Source organism: Psammomys obesus, unplaced genomic scaffold (genome assembly GCF_907164565.1).
Source record: "Psammomys obesus unplaced genomic scaffold, mPsaObe1.curated_primary_1811, whole genome shotgun sequence".
Lineage (NCBI taxonomy): Eukaryota > Metazoa > Chordata > Mammalia > Rodentia > Muridae > Psammomys > Psammomys obesus.
This window is the reverse complement of record NW_026596095.1, coordinates 17,267,476-17,287,725: the sequence shown is the minus strand read 5'-3', so window position 1 is coordinate 17,287,725 and position 20,250 is coordinate 17,267,476. Positions and strand designations below refer to the sequence as shown.

Below are 20,250 nucleotides of genomic sequence, written 5' to 3'. Positions count from 1 at the left end.
CTGATGTAAATGGGTGGCCAGGACTGGGGTTTGGGAGTACTGAGTGTATTCTTGAAGTGGTTTGGTCCATGTAGAGGGTGCCTAAGGAGACAGCCAGGGGAGAGCCAAGCTATTGTTCTCTGTCACTGAGATGTGAAAAGATGGCCTGAGTCACCTGAGAAAGAGCTGCACCTCTGCTTCCAGGGCGCCTCCCACCCCCCACACCCCATCTTTTACACTATTGTCTTCTATTTTCTTTTTCTAATACAGCTAACTCATAAAAATCTGCTCCTTTCTCTGCACTCCCGGCCCCTGGTGAGGTTTTATTACACTGGAGCTGAAAGAAAAAGTATTGTATCTCCTCACTTAGCTGCAGGGCTTTCCCTTCCATAGGGAAAGAATAATCTTACAAGTTCCACTATAAAATATACAGGAGAGAGAAATAAGATTAAGCTCCAGGAATGTGAGCTGCTGTTGACATTTCCTTCAAATGATGAGCTGACATTACTCATGGCAATGGCCAATTATGATAAATCTGAATTGTCAACAGTGTTATTCGCCTTTCATTTAAATGCGTGGTTCAGTTTCATCAAGATACTTATGAGTATCTTGAAGACATAAGTGGTCCTCAGCAGGTCCCTCAAACCATTAGCTCTGCTCCGTACCCCCTAACTGCTCCTTCACCTTCTCTGCCCTGAATATTTTTAGTGAGTAGCAGTTATCTCCCCTCTGCCCTGCCTGCCTCCGCTCCGTGGAATTGCCCGCATGGGTGTTTGCAAAGAGGCTCTTCAGCTTGCTCAAGTGTCACTAAAGGAGAGGGGGTGGGGCCAGAGGAGCTTTAAAAGGGAGAGGGGAGTCTCTCTGGGTTCCAAAAAGAGAAGCGCTTTCTGGAAGGAATCCTATCTGCATATTTCTTATTTAGCCTCATCCCTCATCCCGGTGGAGCTTGGAACTTTCCATCAATTCTTTGCTTTCTCCTATCTCTCTGAGTCTTTGCCTGGCTGTGCCTGTCACAGCGAGAAATCAGTCACCCGCAGGCCTCCAGCACTCTCAGGCTCTGTGAAATTTGTCATAAGGGTGTCAGGTATTTCTTATTGCTGTCCAAAAGAAAAAAAAAGTGAGATAAAGAACTCTCTCCCGGAGCATTTCAGCCTGCACTCAGAGGCTTTCAGAGGGGGAGAAGGAGCTGAGAAGAGGCATTAAAACAGCGAAATAAAGGGAAATAAAAGATGCCCCGGGGCCGAAGGCCGACCTGGCTGGAAGCTCTGGGGGTCCGACACGTGGACTTCTCCTGCTCTATGCTCTAGGAATTTAAATCACCGTCTGTTGACTTTAGAACCACGGAGACCATGCTGCCCTCGCTCACCTTCCTGCTGGTGGTTTTAAAGATTAGCGTAGTCAGCGCCACAGCACAACAGCTTGGGAACTGTCGGCCAGGAAGCCGGACTTCCATTTGTGCAGGTAAGTAATCCAAGAACAGGAGCCCACCCTCGGGGGACAACGCCTCCAGGCATCTGCTCACTCTACCTTGTACACCCGTGCGCCGCCGCCCTCCCCCCGCCCCACTTTGGGTGTGCGTGTTTGCTTAAATTGTGTATTCTGAAGTGTGAGTGTGTGTCCTGGTAGAGGTCAGATGCTGCCAATTATAAAACGTCACCGTTCTCCACTGTTCTGTGCAGAAGCAAATATGCCTCATTTAAAACCAGCTGAGTATTTCTTCCCCTGTAAACCTCAGTCTTTAGCCCGGGGAGCTGGTAACACCTAGCTGATCAGCCCCGCATTAGAAACTGGGGAAGCATATGGTAGCAGTTGGTCCTACAGGATTTGAAAAGCCTTCCTTCTGATATCTGGGTAGCAGAAAATGGCCATAAGTCAATTAAGAGGGGGGTTTGGTTTGGTTTGGTTTGGTTTGGTTTGGTTTGGTTTGGTTTAAACAAAAACACAAACCAGGCTCAAGTTCAGCCTTTGCTCCTCCCGTGTGATCGTCTGGACTCTGAAGCTCTGACACAGCTCTCGGGTTCTTAGTAACAGGTGCACTGTGACTTTGCAAACTGCAGAGAGATGACAGGGAAAAAACGAGCCCCAGCGCCTCTCCTAGAAACTCCAAGAGGAATTTTTTTTTTTTCCTGATTGCATATTAAGGAACCTAACATTCCGGTTGGACACATTTTCTCACTGTTCATTCTTTACTCAGAGGGTGAGTCCTTAGACTGCTGTGTCCTCGAGGAAGACACTTCATTTACCCAAGGGTCCTGCACTGTCCTGGAAATCCTTTCTTGTCATCTTTCTTTTTCCATCCATATTTTTGAGACAGTGTCTTACTCTGTAGCTCAGACTGCCCAGGAACTCACTGCTCTTCCCAAGTGCTGAGATTACAGGTTGACCACCATGTTTGGCTCATTTCTTATCATCTTGCTTTTTTATGATATGGTCTGACTTCCAAAATAAATAAATACATAAATAAAGTAGACTAAGGAAAACACATTACGTTTTCAGAAGAGAAGCCTCGGGAAGCTAGATACAGAGAATCCTGGGAATAAGAGCCTGGCTGCTGTGCAGACCTCCAAACTAGATAGCTCCGAGAAATTGCACATAGGAAAATGGGGGATTTTTGCTCACAGGCCCAGAGTGTTACCAGGAAGCATTCACAGAAATTGCAGAGAAGATCTCTGAGGTTTTGAAGGAAGGAATGATTGCTAGTTATGACTACATCCTCAAGCCCGAGGGCACTTCCACTTTTCATATACTTAGTAAATTCTTGCTTTTTCTGTCACATGATGCCAGATAAATAACATCAGAACGGAGTTGACAAAAGACAGAAGTGACCCCCTTTTTGCCATTAGCTTTTGGAGACAGACAAGAAAACTCTTGGCCACTGGATTGTGTGGATCGGAATGTCACTGGGGTGGAGGACATCCCTGGAATAGCTGGAAAGTGATCAGAGTCAGGTCCTGCCCCCTGAACCATTAGTGAGGGGCATTGGTGGGAACCAGTCGTGCAGTTGGTAGCCAGAAGAGACGAGTCACGAGCAGAACTTAAAAGAGGAAGAAATTGAAGGACTGATCCAGCATGCATGGCTCTCGGGCCTTAGGGAATAGTGGGTGATTCCTCTGCCTTGTTCTCCTGCCCATTCCTGTGGGAGGGGTGGGATGGGGGAAGGGTGGCAGGAGGAAGGGTGGGCCCGAGTGCTTTTCTGAGATAGTTTGCACCAGATTGACCGGAAGCTCAGATGGAAATAATGACGTGGAATATTTCTTCACGGTGTGGAAGAAATAGATTTTAGAAGCAAAAAAATCTTGATTTCAAGTTTGCGTTGCCTTCAAAGTTGGGTTATTTTACAATATCCCTTGGAAATGACACCTGTTTCTCAGGATCACTGTTGGGATGTCCGGAGGTAACATGTAAAATATCCCTTGCCCAATGGCTGACCCAGTACGTGTCCTCTTAGGCTCCATGCCTTGACTAAAGTTCTTTGATCAGGTCATTCCTTGTATTGCCTAAATATCTGGAACAGTGCAGCGGCATGGGACAGGCTCTAGAGTGTGGCCCTCTGCCTTTCTTCTCTCCATCACTTGCAGGTCATGGTTTTAAACCCTCTGCTTCACTCTGCATCTTAGGTTAGTTGAAAACTGCCTAGGTCACACCCTGTCACCCTTGAATTCCAGAGGATAGCATTTCTTTCTCCTCTGTAAATAGAAAATGGTGACATCGTCTATTTTTTCCCCCACTTAAATTCTACTTGCACTCTTGCCATTGGCACTGAGACTGTTCACCTACGTGGCCGACCTGACCTGGCAAGAAGAATGCTTTGTGACCTAACGAGATCCAGGTAAAATGCCTTGAGGTTGCTGTTTGCTCGGATGCCAGTCAGCCAACCCAAAAGATAACAAGACAGAATTTGGTTTTCTTTCCATTCACCAGGGTTGAAAACAAACAACTTCTTGGCTTTTATTTAAGCGAAAGAAGATGAGGACAGTAGCAAAGAACACTGTTAGCAAGTGGTTTCTGAACTTTTAAACCTCTTAGCCCTGGAGGACAAATGTCAGTTGGACAGGAAGCTGTTCCTGCCTGGCGTTTAAACCTGTGTTATTTGTTCTTGGTAAATGACGGACACGGAAGAAGCCCAGCCTCAGAGAGCTGACTGTAGGAGGGATCTGGGCATGACATGGAGGTTAGCTCACTGGGTAGATGGCTTTTAGCGGTAGACAATGAGGTCACTGATTTCAGAGAGTGTTGAAGTTTGGTTGGCACCCCCGGCATGTGCAAGGAAGAGCGATTTTCTGATCCAAATCTTGTCTTTCACCCAGTTTTAGACGTTTCTTTTGACATGTAACTACAGAGAAACTGCAGGGTGGTGTTTTGTGTACATTCTGTCTGTAAATATAACCACTTGAGTCAGATAACTCTTGCTCAGTCCTGCAGTGTGTAAAAGGCAGGTCTTGTTTTCTTCACCACAAAAGAAAGCTGGCTATGCCTTCTTCCTGGGATTGTTGTCAGCACTGTGTTAATGTGGCCATATTCCTCAGTTTCTCATAGTCACTTGAAGAAATAAGACACTTTCTTCCAAGGAATTCCCAAAGGTTTGAAAGAAATTTTCCAGTTTGAGGATGTAGCCTAGCATTCACTTTAGCTTTAATATTTACTGCCAACCTGAACAATCCTAAAGCTAGAGAATGGAGGGGTAGGTTCTTTATGCTGTAGTTTCTAACACCAGAAACAGGAATAAAAGTGGTTACAGTGGTTCTAAAAACCCTGATGAAGGTCCTGGTGAATCTCCCCCATCTGTCCACCCTGGCCCACACTCACACTGTCATCTGGAATGTGTACACTGCTCATGTGACAGGAGTATTATTTGGATATTAGGTGCACTAAGAATGCACATTTCTTTTGTAGATTAGTTTTGGAACTGAGGGAGCCTTTACCACCAGTTTCCTAGTCTTTCCCAGCTATCCCATTTGCTAGGCACTGGAACAAAAAGATTACTCAGGGTCAGGCCTATGTAGAAGAAGAAGGAGGAGGAGGAGAAGGAGAAGGAGAAGGAGAAGAAGAAGGGATCATTTGGATCCTTTCCATTTTCTGACAGCCCTCATGCTCCCTGAAAATGCATTTTCTTCTGTGTCCATGCTACAAGCTTCCCAGGGCAATTATGGGATGGTGTTGGCAAACATATCTCCTTTAGTAGGCTTGCCCCTAAACATTGTCTTTCCAAGGTTTCTTTCAGTCATGGGAGTTAGAGAATGTATAGAAACTCAGTTCTCTTAGCCTGACACAGGCCAGGCCCTTCTATTCCCATCATCACTTCAGACTTCCGAGACTGGGAGTTGGGATTTGCGCATCTATTTTCATCTCTGACCTTGATTTTCTGATTCTCCAAGCAGGCTAAGCATGCTCATGTCTGTCAGTGTTTGGATTTCCCAAATATTTCCTAGGATGCTTCCTGTCCTGGAATTGTGTGAATATGCAGGCATTTCAGAGCCAGCTTGCTCCTGTGGTAGAGATTCATGACAAGCACTGATTTATTTGCAAAGCCCCAGGGATACAGTAGAAAGGGCCTTTCATAGAAAAGCACGGCTGTCCTGTACTCCATCTCCCTTCTTTGCACAAGCTCTGTGGGATGTTGCTCATTCTGGAGGTAGCTCTTTCTGTGGGTAGGCAGTTGCTAGGATATAGAGAATCAGAAGAGCATCACCATGGCTGCCCTGATCTTTCACGTGGTATATTAGTGAAGAAGCAGTGTTTCATTTCATTCACATATTAGAAGTGCCTTTGCTTATACTTAGAAGCCACAGTTACTTCCCTGGGATGAGCTGAATCTAGGATGTTATTTGTCACTTTTACCCTCCTTGATGGCAAAATATTTTTATTCTTACTGCAATCACATTTGCCTTCCGCATTTCAAATAAAACACTTATTTAAAGTATTTTTCTGTATATTTTAATAGCTATTTATGTAGCTGTGCCCCTGAACCCAGTTGCAAGCAGATTGGGACAGAGAACAATGAAATTAGAGTTGAGGAATAGGCTTGACACTCTTGAAATTTGTTTTTCTTCCTCTGTCTTAAAACCTTTTTTGTCTGGTTTGAGCATAGTTGCACATGCCTTTAATCTCAGCCCTCAGGAGGCAGAGACAGGTGGATCTCTGTGAGTTCAAGATCAGTTCCGTCTACATGCTGAGGACCCTGTCTCAAAAACAAAACAAAACAGAAAAATCTTTTTGTCTAAGAACACTTATGTAACAAGTATCCATTGGCAAGTATTTGCAATTTGAGGAACATTACTTAAAATTTTGTTACTTAAAAGTAACAAAAAGATTCCATGCACTCTGCCCAACAGTTGGCCATAAGTCTCAGCGTCTGCTTTGATAGTCTGCAGGGCAGAGGCTGTCTGCTTTGATAGTCTGCAGGGCAGAGGCTTTCGGAGGCCATCTGAGGCAGGTTCCTAGGTTGTTTCCTGTTTTCTTCTTCTGATGTCCAACCTCTTTGCCTTTCAGGATGGGGATTGAGCATTTTAGTCAGGGTCCTCTCTCTTGCTTAGTTTCTTTAGATGTACAGTTTTTAGTAGGTTTATCCTATGTTATGTCTATATGAGTGAGTATATACCGTGTGTGTCTTAATAGTAAGAGCTGGAGAGGACGGGAACCACACAAGGAGAGCAACAGAACCAGAAAATTTGAACACAGGGAACTTCCCAGAGACTCATACTCCAACCAAGGACTATTCATGGAGATAACCTAGAACCCCTGCACAGATGTAGCCCATGGCAGTTTAGTGTCCAAGTGGGTTCCATAGTAATGGGAAGAGGGACTGCCTCTGACATAATCTGATTGGCCTGCTCTTTGATCACCTCCCCCTGAGGGGGGAGCAACCTTACCAGGCCACAGAAGATGACAATGCAGCCACTCGTGATATGATCTGATAGACTAAGATCAGAAGGAAGGAGAAGAGGACCTCCCCTATCAGTGGACTTGGGGAGGGGCATGCATAAGGAAGGGGGAGGGAGGGTGGGGGAGGGAGGGGCTTATGGGGGAATACAAAATGAATAAAGTGTAATTAATAGTAAAAAAATAAAAAAAGAAATGTAAAAAGGACAATAATAGAATATTGAAATAAAATTATTTTAATTATAAACAAACAACAAAAAAAAAAGTAACAAAAAGAAAAGCAATTGTGTTAGTTATAAATAAGACCCACATCAAATTTTCTATCTTAAATTTTTGAAAGGATTTTAAGCCATTGATTAATCTAGATTTTCTATGGGGTGTTGAACAATAAATGTCACCTGGTGGAAGTTGTTTATTTTATGTCATTTAAAAATGCTTCCTTCAACAGAGATCTGAAGGATGTGTTTCATTTCAGTACGTGAAGCTTGGAGACACAAAGGGAAGGAAATATCTCATGTAAGGAGAGGTTGGGACTAACGATGTTTATCCAGGAATTTAGCACAGGCTTAAGCTTCCTTACAAACTGCATCAGGCATGGGAGGCACTGGTTCCTACAGTGCAGGCGGAGGTGATGGATCCTGAGGTAGAAGGGCCTTTGAAGGTCATATATCTGACTTCCCCCCACTGCAGGCAGAGGTGGGTGTTCACACAGAAGCAGCAGCTCAAGGGGAATCTCTTTTGTCACCTCAGGACCCCAGGCTCATGTCCTGCAAAGTTATAATGCACACTGATACTTCCAAAGTAGACTGTTAAAAATCCACCCGTGGGATGATTTTATTGGTTCTCCTTGCCAAAAAGTATTCCTAGTTCTAAATTGGATTAAGAAGACTTTCTTGGGGCATGGGAGATGATGGCTTAATGGGGAAAAAATGTGTGGTAAAGCATCTGGAAAATGTGTGTGTGTGTGTGTGTGTGTGTGTGTGTGTGTGTGTGTGTGTTGGGAGAGGCAGGGAGCACACATACAGTATACATGGCATACAGTCCTTGGTGTAGGAAGACTGGAATTACAAATGTGTACTACCGAATCTGGGGTAGTCTATGGATTTGAACTCAGGTCCTCATGCTTGTTGGGCAAGCACGTTACCCACTGAGCCACCTCCTTAGGCCTGGGAAAACTTTTCTAATTCTTCATGTTGATAAATCCATTTTAATCTAATCATAGTGGTTTTTAAATAAAGTTGATGCAGCCAGTCCTGATGAGACCTGATAGGCTAGGATCAGATGGAAGGGGAGGAGGACCTCCCCTATCAGTGGACTGGGGGAGGGGTAAGGAAGGAGAAGAGGGAGGAAGGGTGGGGTTGGGAGGAGATGAGGGAGGGGCCTACAGCTGAGATACAAAGTGAATAAATTGTAATTAATAAAAAATAAATTAATAATAAATAAATAATAAATAGAGTTGAGCATAATCTATGTTGAAAAGCAGAGAGGTATTTAAAGTGTTCACTTAAAATGAAAAATTCCTTACAGCATAGAACATTACAATAGAGTCCACTGTTTCTCAAAGCTACAGTTTTGAAAGAGCTTTTTTTCTAGTTATCTTGATTGTGGAACTGGCCAAGAGACAGGCACATGACTTAGTGGAACAGACAGTAAAATCCAGATATGGATTCACAAGCATGTCATTTGATCTTTCACAAAGGTACAAAAGCAACTTTACGGAAAATAAATCTTTTTACCAAATAATGTTGCACCATTTAGAAATCTAGATGTCTGGGTGCTTGAATATCAGTAAACAACACATCGAACCTGCACAGTCTACACAAAAGTGGACTCAAAATGTACTGTAAACCTGAATCCAAGATACAAAAAACTTTTAAAAGCAGGTGTCTTTGGCCTGGGGTTAGGTGAGGAGTTCTGAGAAATGATACTAAGAACAAAATTTATTAAAAAAGAAAGAAAGAAAACAAAAGAAATGATGAATTGTACTTTGTCAAAATTTAAAAGTGCTCTGCAGAAGGTGATGAAATGAAAACAAGGTCCTGCTGGAGAAAACACTGGCCCACGGCTATGTGACAAAAGACGTATCAATAAAACCTATATTTTAAAAATTCCACAAATAATCAACAACTTAAAAACTGGCAAAGGACTCAGACACTTAACAGAAAGTATGCCAGAGCGGTCTGTTAGTCCATGAGCAGGTGACCAATGCCATAGCAAAAAGAAAATTATACAGCACTAATCCACCTTACTAAAATGAGGGTTCTCACTGGGTAGGGGCAGGAGAGCAGGTTTATAGGACAGGAATAAAAAAACAGGATAAACAACTGGTGGACAACATTGCTTTACATCACATTAAGATTGATTTTTAAGCTTTAAAATTGTGTTTGTTTATGTGTATGTGTTTATATATGCTTGTATGTCTGTGTATGTTTGCGTGTGTGCATGTGAGTGCAGGTACATTTGGATGCCAGGGACACATTCTCTGGAGCTAGAGTTACAGCTAGGGATAAACCACCTGATTCAGGTACTGATAATCACGCAGCTCCTCTAGAAGAGCAGGCCATGCTCTTAACTACCGAGCCATCTCTGCAGCCTCTCCATCATATTTTGTTTTCCAGGGTTATATAGCAGTGGGAACTTCCTATTGACATTGGTAGACTAGAGTCTTGTTTGGTCCTTGGGGAAAAATTACTGCTTCTTTCAAGCTTCAGTTTGACAATATTACATATAATATATGCCCACCAGTTGTTTATTTATGTTTCCTTATTCCTGTCCTCTGAACCCACTCTCCTGTCACTACCCAGTCAAGAACCCTCATTTTATTAAGGTAGATGATGACTGCCTAATTTGCTCTTTGACATTGGGTTACCGGTCACCTGCTCATGGACTACCAGACCACTCTGGCATCTTTTCTGTTGAGTGTCTAAGTCCTTTGCCTGTTTTTAAGTTGTTATTATTGGGAGCTTTTAAAAATACATACCGATTGAATTGTCAGGATCAATTACAAGTTGGTCTTATATCTTTGGGAAGTCTGCTGCCCTCCCAACTAGTGATCACTTTGGGTTTATCAAGAGCTCAGTCTAAAACACTGACCTCCTACTGAGCTATATTCAAACCAATATATGCCTTAATTCTTGGAATCTGTGAATGTTACCTTCACATAAAAAAGAGCTGGCTTCCTCTCTCTCTCTCCCTCTCTCCTCACTTCCTCCTTTTTTCCTTTCTTCCTTTCTTTCCTGCCTCTCTCCTTCTTTCTATCCATCTTTTCCTCCTTTTCTTCCTCCCTTCCTATTTTACTTCTTTCCTTTTTCTCTCCCTCTCTTCCTTCCTTTCTTCTTTCCTTCCTTTCTTCCTCTCTGCCTCTTTCCCTCCCTCTTCCATCCCTGTTTCCTTCCCTCCTTACTTCCTCTTTTTGCTATACAGCCTTGGCTGACATTGAACTCTTGGCCAATTATACACCACCATTCTTGGCGGCAAAAGAAACTTTCTAGATGTGATCTTGGGGTAAGGGGACAATCCTGGGTCTTAAGGACAGCATAGGAGGAAGTCAGACAAGGGAAGTGGGGCATTGAAGGCGCTTCACTGCAGCTTTCAGGATGGGGAGAGGAGCCAGAAACCAACAAATGCAACAAATGCATTCCACTATCACAGAATTAAGTAGACACTTTCCGAGTGATGCAGTTATGTAAATTTACTTAAAGGGTCCTACTTTATAATTAGTTCCTGAAACATGGAGGTGAAGAATGCAGCCTTTCAAGGAATATGCCTGGAACAGCATTTTTGGCAGTGAGTTCTTACCACGTCTGAACAACAGCATGCCAAGCACTAACAGTTCCTGGAGCCATGCAGCCTGATGTGTAGATGCTAAGATCTGTAATGAGAAAGACTTACCTTCACATCTTGAATCAACATGTTCTTGGCCGTGGGATCTGTGGCCAGGCACCTGTTCTAAAGATTAGTGTCTTCTGGACAGGGGTGATGGCCTCTTTTGTAGTACTACCCAATTGATGAAATAATGCAAAGTGCCACTCCCCAAATAATAAACATCCTGCCTTGCTCTTCTCCTGCCACTCACCACCATCTTCTTGGGACCTTAACATGTGTAAACGACTGAGAAATCTTGTTAAAAGTGAAGATGAGCACCACAGAGACCTTTGCCTCCATTATGGCCCTGAGGACCTAGAGCAAACCTGAGTACCTTGACTATGGGTTTGGTTAGGAGTTAGCAGGACCTGGTTGTGGCTGGCTTGGGAGTGATAATACTCTATCACTCCTCAGGTATCACGTGGTAACCCATTCCTTTTCAGCAAGCAAAATTAGCTCTTTACAGACTAACTAGCCTTAGAAGCAAACCTCCCAGCTTCTGTATTATTTCTAAGTCACCTGGATTCTATATCTAACCTTCCTTGAGTCCATTTTTAATGAGTAAGCTGAGAGGAAAGATTGATTATCAAAGTCACTTGGTACCCTTTTGAGTACCATGGTTGTAAAAAGAGAGGGGTATGATGTCAGCATAATGTAAAACTATTCTGCACTTCGTACAAGCCAAGCACACACAGGAGAGGGGGGAGGCCAAGGGTGAAAGGAGGTAGGAGAGAGGGGAGGGGTTGAACCAACAGACAGGCTTTCTCTGTGTAACAGTTCTGGCTGTCCTGGAACTAACTTGCTTTGACTGGCCTGGAACAAAGGTCTACCTGACTCTGTGCTGGTATTAAAGATGTGTGCTGCCACACCCAGCTTCCAGATTGCTCTCTCTCTCTCTCTCTCTCTCTCTCTCTCTCTCTCTCTCTCTCTTTCTTTCCTCCTCCTCCTTCTTTTTCTCTTTTGGTTTGTTTGTTTGGTTTTTGAGGCAGGGTTTCTCTGTGTAACCTTGGCTGTCCTAGACTCTCTTTGTTGACCAGGCTGGCCTTAAACTCACAGAGATCCTCCTGCCTCTGTCTCCCCGAGTGCTGGGCTTACAGGCTCAGATTGCTTTCTTTCACCCTCTCAGGGTGGCACTGCTCACAGAGGGCTGAGAACTTCCGCATTGATCATCAATTAAGAAAATTCACCATAGACAAGCCCATAGGGCAATCCTATGGGAGCAATGCCCAGGAGACTTTAGTTGGTCTCAAGTTCACAAGAACTAACCCCACAATATCTAATCTGCTTAAATAAGACCATAATGTGAAAAATTGCTGTTATTGTGTTGTCATTAAAATAACTGCCATAGGCTGAACCATAGTCTTTATCCACTGGTAAAATTCCAGGCGAATAAATGAAATACAATTATTTCTTGGTTTTTTGTTTTGTTTTAAAATTTAGTGTGTGTGTGTGTGTGTGTGTGTGTGTGTGTGCATCAGATGCATGCAGTGTCCACAGAGGGCAGAAGAGGGCACTGGATCCCCACGCCCCAGAACTGTAATTACAGACAGTTGTGAGCTGCCACGTGGGTGATTGGAACTGAACCCAGGTCCTCTGGGAGAGCAACCAGTACTCTTAATCACTGATCTATTTCTCCAGCCCTCATTCCTTGATTACTTAATTAATTTACTCAAAGAGTTTTTTGAGTGCCTATTATGTGCAAAGAATTGGACTATAATCTGGGGTGAGGAATATTAAAATGGTTAGAATGTCCTCCCCTCTGTCGTCCAACCTGTGAACTATGTAATAACATAAAAAACCCACTGTTGTATTGATCACATCAATATATAAATGCATTAAAAATTAGTCAGATGTGTTTGGTGAATTGTTATCTCTAGAAAAAGCTTGCTGCACAATCATGAGAAGACCCTTGTCAATGATCTACAGGCCTGTATCCCTTCGAGGTCCACAAGTTAGTTAGCTCAAAGCGTAAGCTGCCTTTCCTCTATGAAACAAGCCATGCCTGCATTCTAGTCCTTGGCATCCCATTGAAATAGTGGCACAAACCTAGGCAGCAAATCCTGGGCTACGGGAACGCACAGCGGAAAGATCCTGCCATGTAGCCATGCATCATCAATGAAGTATTTTCTCATGTGTGGTTTCATTTTTTTTTTTTAATCTAATAATCCCATAGGCAGGAGAAATTCTGTGAGGTATTCAGAGAGCCTTACCAGAAAGCATGAGAAGACGGGTATGTCAGAAGAATTTGTGTAGCTGTGTCCAGAATACCCATTTGGGAGAAAGGATTTATTTAGGTCAGAGGTTCAGAGTTTTCGGTCTGCGCTTGCTTGGCTGTATGTTTTAGGAGCTACTGTGAGGCAGAGCATCATGGCAGCAAGAGCACATGGCAGGAGCTGTTCTCCTCCTCTCAGCTGGCAGGAAGCAGAAATGGCAATAGAGGTCAAGGCGAGGGCTCCAGAATACTCACTGTTGTACCTCTTGTGACCCACTTCTGCCAAGCAGGCCCCACTTTTTGCTTTCTCTATCTCCTAATATCGAACTGTCCATCGAGAGTCTAATCCACTGACTTTTAGAGACAGCTGATCTGTCTCAGGAAATGGGATCACACCCTTAGCCAGGAGTAGGCTGAGGTATTTCATAACCCAATCAAGATGTCAACAAAAACTCACCTGTATACAAAGCCACTTGTCTCTCAGTCAGTGCCCTTTCATGTCTTCGACGGTGTCTCGGAGCTTGTACAGCTTCAGCGGTAACCAAGCATGGACCCTTCCCCTCTGTGCAGGGGGCTGGTGTTGACACACAGATATGGGAAGAGGCTTTGAATTCATTCTCTTTGGCATCTGTAGTGACACCTGTTAAAATTTCCCTGATCTGATATGTCTTCATTCCTCCCGTATCTCTACGTCATGTACCCACTGAAATGGAGTGAATGCTTTCTAGCCTTAGACCCTGACCCTAGAGCTAGAGCCTGCTGATCCATCATGTTTAATCTTTAGAACAATAAAGTTGTTTATTAAATTCCATTATGGGATGAAGGCTTAATATTCAAAAAGAGTAAAATAAGTCCAGCAAGAAAGGTAGCAAGAATCTTAGACGTGTCCTCTGAGCTTCCCCTCAGATGGCTTCAGGAGTGCTATGATTTTCTAAATGCAGGGAGGTAGCAACCTGTTCCCATCTGGTCAGGAGAGATTAAGGACTCCCTCCAGGAAATGAGACTACCCCCTGATTCACTTCAGAGTGTAAAAGACAAACCCACCCAGTAATTCATGCTGAGCGTTCTGCAGGAGGAATTGGGTTCCCGTCCCGATACTGATATGTGGGAAGTCAGAATAGAAGGTGGCCATGATCTAATAGGAAAGGGCTCCAGGAGTGGAGGTAGAGCTCAGAGCTGGACCAGGGAGGCAGGCAGTCTACTTGCTAAGGTCCCATAAATGAAAATTCAAGATGCCTGCTGAAATTAATTCCAGATAAAGAGAGAATAAGCTTTGAGTGTGAGGATGTATAACATTTAGATTGGTCTTATACTCAAAGTGCCTGGGGGCCAGAAATGTTTTAGATTTTTTTTGGATTTTGAAGTATTTGCATATACAAAATGAGCTATATTGAGAATAGTACCTGAGTCTACAGACAGACCTCATTTACAGCCTGAAGATGACTTTATACAAAGTTTTAGTCTGCCTGTTTGATCAGGTATGGCATTTTCCACTTTTGACGTCATGTTCAGGGTTTGGGATTTCTGAAGCACTTGGAATGTCAGAATTTTAGAGTAGAGAATTTCTATCTGTGTGTGTAATTCAAAATTTACTTTGTGTTTTATGGATAACATAGCCTGTCTGTAATGGGGATATTGGTAGTTGTCCAGGGGAATGCTTCTGAGTTTGTTCCTTGGCATGAACAAAGAATTGAACGACAGGGAAAGACAGAAGACCCCCCGAGAAAGGGTGTACAGCAGCTTTCGACACTCAGAATGGGAGACGCCAATGCTGGGAAGCCAATAAACAGACATTGGGTTGGGCATTTTATAGGCCTCATGAGTCCTCCTCTTTCCCCTATTGGTCCTGTCTGAATACCCACCCATATTCCAATAATCTGTAATAAAATAGCTTTTAGTTAAGATACAAGACTAGAAATTTAAGTTAATTCGGCATATATTGTCAAGGGAAGTGTTTTATATGGATAGATTAAATATCACTGAAAATCTAGAAGTTGGTTTCTTTCTCCCCGCTCAGGTCCTGAACCCTTCCTAATTTTCTCACATGGAAAGAGCATCTCTCGGATTGACCCAGAAGGAACAAATGAGCAGCAGTTGGTGGCAGATGCCGGCATCTCGGTGGTCATGGATTTTCATTACAAGGAGGAGAGACTCTATTGGGTGGATTTAGAAAGACGGCTTTTGCAAAGAGTTTTCCTTAATGGGTCAAGGCAAGAGGTAAAGTACTATTATCAGCTGGGGTATGGGAGGAATGTATACAAAAGCTGACAAATGTGACATACTGAATTTCCAACGTACAGATAATTTATCTAAGGTCACACTTTTCGGAATGGGCCTAATCTCAGAAGCTAAACAGTACTTAGTACCTGGATAGAGACATAAATGAAAATACATCATGGTTTAAACGTGCATGTGTTAAATGTAGGCATTTAATCTATGTCTGTGGCTTTATACTATTGATTAAGCTTACAAATTGATATTTGCAAAGCCTCTAAAAGAACATGAAAAAGGAAATACAGTTTTGAAAACATCTGATCTGGTTAAGTCAGCCACTATGAAGATATTTTTTGCATTTCGGACCTACGCCAGTTTTGTCCCTCTGTGAATATTGACAGACATCCTTTTTACTTAGTTGCCACAACTAAGTAAGATGGGAGGCATCTGGTAGACCTAAGGCAAGGCTGCGGATCAGCATCCTCACTGTGCAGGACAGCCCCATAGCGAAGCACTGTCTAACTCAAAGTATCAATAGTTCTGAGGTCAAGAAAGTCTGTTTTATCTGTACTCATTTTTTTTCTCACTTAGGGAAACAAAATTGGCTGACATTTTGGGAGGGAAAAAAAAGCCTTTGCAGTCTCTAAGTCTTTCTACTCTCCGGGGTGTGGGGTGGGGGATGAAGCTGAGCATAGATAAAAAAAAGTGTTGTATTTCAAGTACATACAAAAGATCCTTAATCTTTCTCTTCAGCTGGTAGAACCCAGCAGTGAGTCCCAGGAGGAATGTGTGCTGGAGAGGGATTACAGAGGGCAGGTGATTAGCAGAACCTCAAGCATTTATTCCCAACACAAAGTGCACATTGTTTGGGTTTTGCTTTTTTTTTTTTTTTTGTTTTTCCTTCCGGACCAAACTCTCTCCTTCCAATTATTCCTAAAAGTTTCAATTAGGTGCAAATCTGTTTTAGCACATCTCTGATACTGGCTAGCCTCACCTTAACAAGTTTGGCTGTTCCATATTCTCCAGCCATCCGCTAGAACAGCATGGATATCTGAGAATTTGGAGGCTCCCTGTCACCAAACCAGGGAAAGAGCATAAGCAGTTGTGGATTTATGTCAAGTCCTTAGGAGAGGATTGGCCTGGTGCCTAACAACTCACCAGTATCCTGGCTGCTGTGGTTAAAACAATACTTAGAGAACAGCACATAATGAACGTGAAAGCAATTTAAATGGAAGCGCTAACATGAGAATGAAGTTGTTTAAAGGCTTGCCTGGGTGGCTCTGCTTGAGAGCTAGCACAGCTCTGAGACTGCAGTCTCTACCCAGCCCCAAGCTCAGTCAAGCTCAGTGACGTTCTGCAGGGAGTTGGAACCACAATGGTAGTAGGCTTATGGCACCACAGAAACCTGTCACTGTAAAAACCAAGGCTTCCTTCTGCCTTGCACTGTCCAAGCCCCAAAGGACTAGTTGACCTGCCCAGGCTGCAAGGATACAGGTTGATTTTTTTTTTTTTAAATTATTGGTTCTTTCAAGAAAATGCAAGGAGCAACCAAATATATATAAAGAAAAACCCTGTTTCTCTTTGAGATCTGCAAGAGGAAAGGGACTTGGTGGGAGAAGGGTGGAGCAAAAGAAAACATGGTTCCCTAACAAAATTGCTTCTGGAGGCTGTGGGGAATAACCTATTCACAAGGAGGGGTGCCTGTGGCCAAATCAAAACAAACTCACTCTGTGACTACTATTTCATCATTTGAAAGACGCAGGAAACACACTAAAATGGCAAGCACTAAAGTAAAGACTTCATATGTGCAATAAAGAAGCAATTTTATTGCGAATTGTAACTCTTTATGATACTGGAATTTGGTTTTGCAGGCAGTGTGCAGTGTGGAGAAGAATATTTCTGGGATGGCCATAAACTGGGTAGATGAGGAGCTGCTCTGGGCAGATGAGCAGGAAGGGGTCATCACTGTAACAGATATGAGAGGGAACAATTCCCGAGTTCTCCTGGGTTCCTTAAAGCGGCCGGCAAATATAGCAGTGGATCCAATCGAGAGGTAAAACCCTGTTTTGTTTTGTTTTGTTTTGTTTTGTTTTGTTTTGTTTTGTTTTCAAGGAAATTGAAATGAGCTTCAGATCTTGCCAAGAATCCTAAATGGTATCACTTGAAAGGCAAAAGGACCTCTTTTGAGTGAAACGCAGGTGTCATTTTCTCCAAAACAAGTGGCTGGTTTGAGACTCTTTAGACACTCCTCCCTGCCTGACGTTCTCCTACAAAAGCTTAGTTTTCTTTCAAACCGCATGGGATTTACAATAAGAATTCATACTCTTAATGAATTTTCATTTAAAACAGTCAGCCTCCCCCTGGGCAGGCAGCAGAGGTGAAGCCCTGAGCCCCCACTTTATTGACTCTCTTCAGTTAAGGCTGTGCATCCCTGTTCATCCCCAGGTTGATATTTTGGTCTTCAGAGGTGCCCGGCCGCCTTCACAGAGCAGATCTGGGCGGTGTGTATGGGAGAACACTGCTGGAGATGCCAGAGAAGATATCGGTACTGACTCTGGATATCCTTGACAAACGGCTGTTTTGGGTTCAGGACAGTGGAGAAGGAAGCCATACTCACGTTCGTTCCTGTGATTACAACGGTGGCTCCCTCCATCTTATCAGACATCAAATCCAGTAAGTTTTGCTTCTGAAATGCAGCAAAACAGTTGGCGCCATTTGAGGCTGGTGGGGTAGACTATTTACACACAGAGTCACCAATTAATAACTGGCGAGTGACCTGGGCAGGTAATTTAGTAGCTCCTGTTCTCTATAATGCAGATATGGTAACAGTGCCTGTTTGTTGGTGTCACTATGAAGATGAAGGAAGTATATGTGACTAATTTAGCATTGTGTGTGGCCTATGATAAGCTCCCACGTGTTGGGAGCCATTTTGCAATTTGTCTGTGAAGCGTTGTCTCTCTGGAGACTTGCTATGGAGCCAGCTGGTGGGAGAAGCAAAACGTAGCCTGGTGTGAAGCAATCAAAACCAGCCCCTACTCACACTCTACTCCTGGTTTCATCTCCATTTTCATCACCAGAAAAGAGGTGGAACTAAAAGTTTTATCCTGTTAGTTCTGAGTATGATGGCTTGAATCAAAATAAAAACCTAGTATGTTTTGCTAAACCAAAGTTTACAAAATGAAGATAAATGACTAAAATTCAAACAAAGAAAGATCAGGTGGGGGATTTGGCTTTAAAAATTCAAGCAATGCCTGTTCTGCCATTTAACCTTCTCCCCCTCCCCCCCTTTTTTCTGGTTGACTTTAGGCACAGTTTGTTTGCAATGGCTCTTTTTGGTGACCGTATCTTCTATTCAACATTGAAAAAGAAGGCAATCTGGATAGCCGACAAGCACACCGGAAAGGACATGGTTAGAATTAACCTCAACGCATCCTTTGTGCTGCCGGGAGGACTCAAAGTAGTGAATCCGCGTGTACAGCCCCAGAGAGAGGACAGAGCTCAGGCCTCTGGTGAGTTGCTGGTTACCTCAGAAGTCACCACTTACCCACTGGCGCAAGCTAGGAATTATGTAGGAGGGTGACTTTTTTATTCAACCTTCATCTGTCTTTAGTTAAAACATAGTCCTGTAACAACAGGCAGATTTAAAAGAGGAAAACACACATTTAGCATTTGTCTTCACACATATGAGGGAGGCATTCAGGGTTCCTAAAGAAATTAAACCTGGGAAGTGACTAGATTTAGTCATTCATTTATTTGCCTAACATTTACTGCTTAAGATTTACTTACTTTTGAGTCACCATTGTCTATATATATGGTAGATTAAAAGCCCAAACAATGAAACAAAATAAGGTGCTTTAACTTGAAATACTTGTGTGTAATTTATTAGCAGATGGGAGACAGAATTTTAAAAAAATAAAAAAGCAAGTCAACGCATAATTATACCTTGCAATGAGTTCAATGAAGGGTACACTGAGAGCAAAGCTGAGGTGTGAGGTGCTATTTGGTTGGCTATCAGAAAAGACCTATCTGAACACATGGCCACTTAGAGCACATCCTCATGGAAGAACAGGAAATTTTTAGGGAAGTGACATGACAGAAAAAAAAAAAAAAGGTCTCTGAGTCCCTCCTAGTGGCCTCTGTGGGTAGGAAAATCAGTGGCAGACAAAGGTACTTTGGGACTGTTACTGTCCAGACAGCGAGGACTGTCTCCTTGCACAGAGCTTCTGACTGGTAGTTTTATTACTGCTCTCCCTGTGGGACAACTTTGTGAGGCTTTGTCTTGCCTTAGGCAAGGAGATGGGGATGGGGGCAGAGAGTTTGCCTCGGCCTGAAAAGGCTTAATCGCCCTCAGCTCAACTCTCTCAATATGTTGGGGGGCGCAGTCTGCCATTCTCGATTTCTCCCACCGAATTCCCTCCATTCCGCATCTTAAGTACGTGTCAGACAATGCTCTCTCTGCTCCACCGTGTTCACCAGCAGCCTGTCCTGCCCTGCCTGCTAGAGTGGTCGGTCACTAACTGAGCTGTGCCCCCTCTTCTTGCCTCCAAATAACAAATCTGATCCACCCACTCTCCTGCTTGGAATCCGTAAGGCTTTCCTCAGCATTCAGATTGAAACTCACCTTGGATCTGGCCCTGCTCCGTGTCCTCACCCTTTGTAAGGGGCGAGGGGAGATTTCCTTCAGGTCTTCAGGCTGCCTGTGGTGCATCCTTCCGATTGGAGGCCACTATGGTTTGACGATAGTGCTGACATGTTAGGAACTATTGGTCTGTGCTGCACGTGCTTGTACATGTGTGGACGTGGCTCCTAAAGGGAACTGCAGGGCCAAGCAGGTGGCATGGGCAGGCTGGAACCAAGGTGTGTGTGTGTGTGGGGGGGGCTCACCTCGTTATTTGTTACACACACAGGTAACTAATAGTGAGACTCTTTTTTTTTTTGTTTGGCTTTAAAACTGAGCTAGGAAGTTAAACTTTTGTAATAGTGATGCTTCCAATGCAAGAAGTGAAGAACTCTGAGGAGTAGTGCCTTAAATTGCAACAACCTGGCAGCAACTCCATAAAATATATATATATATATATATATATATATATATATATATATAT

The 20,250-nt window shown here is 43.4% G+C and overlaps 1 protein-coding gene across 1 annotated transcript in view; it reads left to right on the top strand.

Annotated features, from left to right (window-relative positions):
• The first annotated feature begins 1,077 nt into the window (after positions 1–1,077).
• Positions 1,078–20,250, top strand: part of Egf (epidermal growth factor) — a 72,891-nt gene continuing 53,718 nt past the window's right edge. The window contains exons 1-5 of the mRNA XM_055628286.1: positions 1,078–1,440; positions 14,952–15,151; positions 17,020–17,201; positions 17,594–17,821; positions 18,455–18,657. Coding sequence (XP_055484261.1) covers positions 1,329–1,440; positions 14,952–15,151; positions 17,020–17,201; positions 17,594–17,821; positions 18,455–18,657 — 925 coding nt within the window. The 5' untranslated portion in view covers positions 1,078–1,328. The remainder of the gene's footprint in view (positions 1,441–14,951; positions 15,152–17,019; positions 17,202–17,593; positions 17,822–18,454; positions 18,658–20,250) is intronic.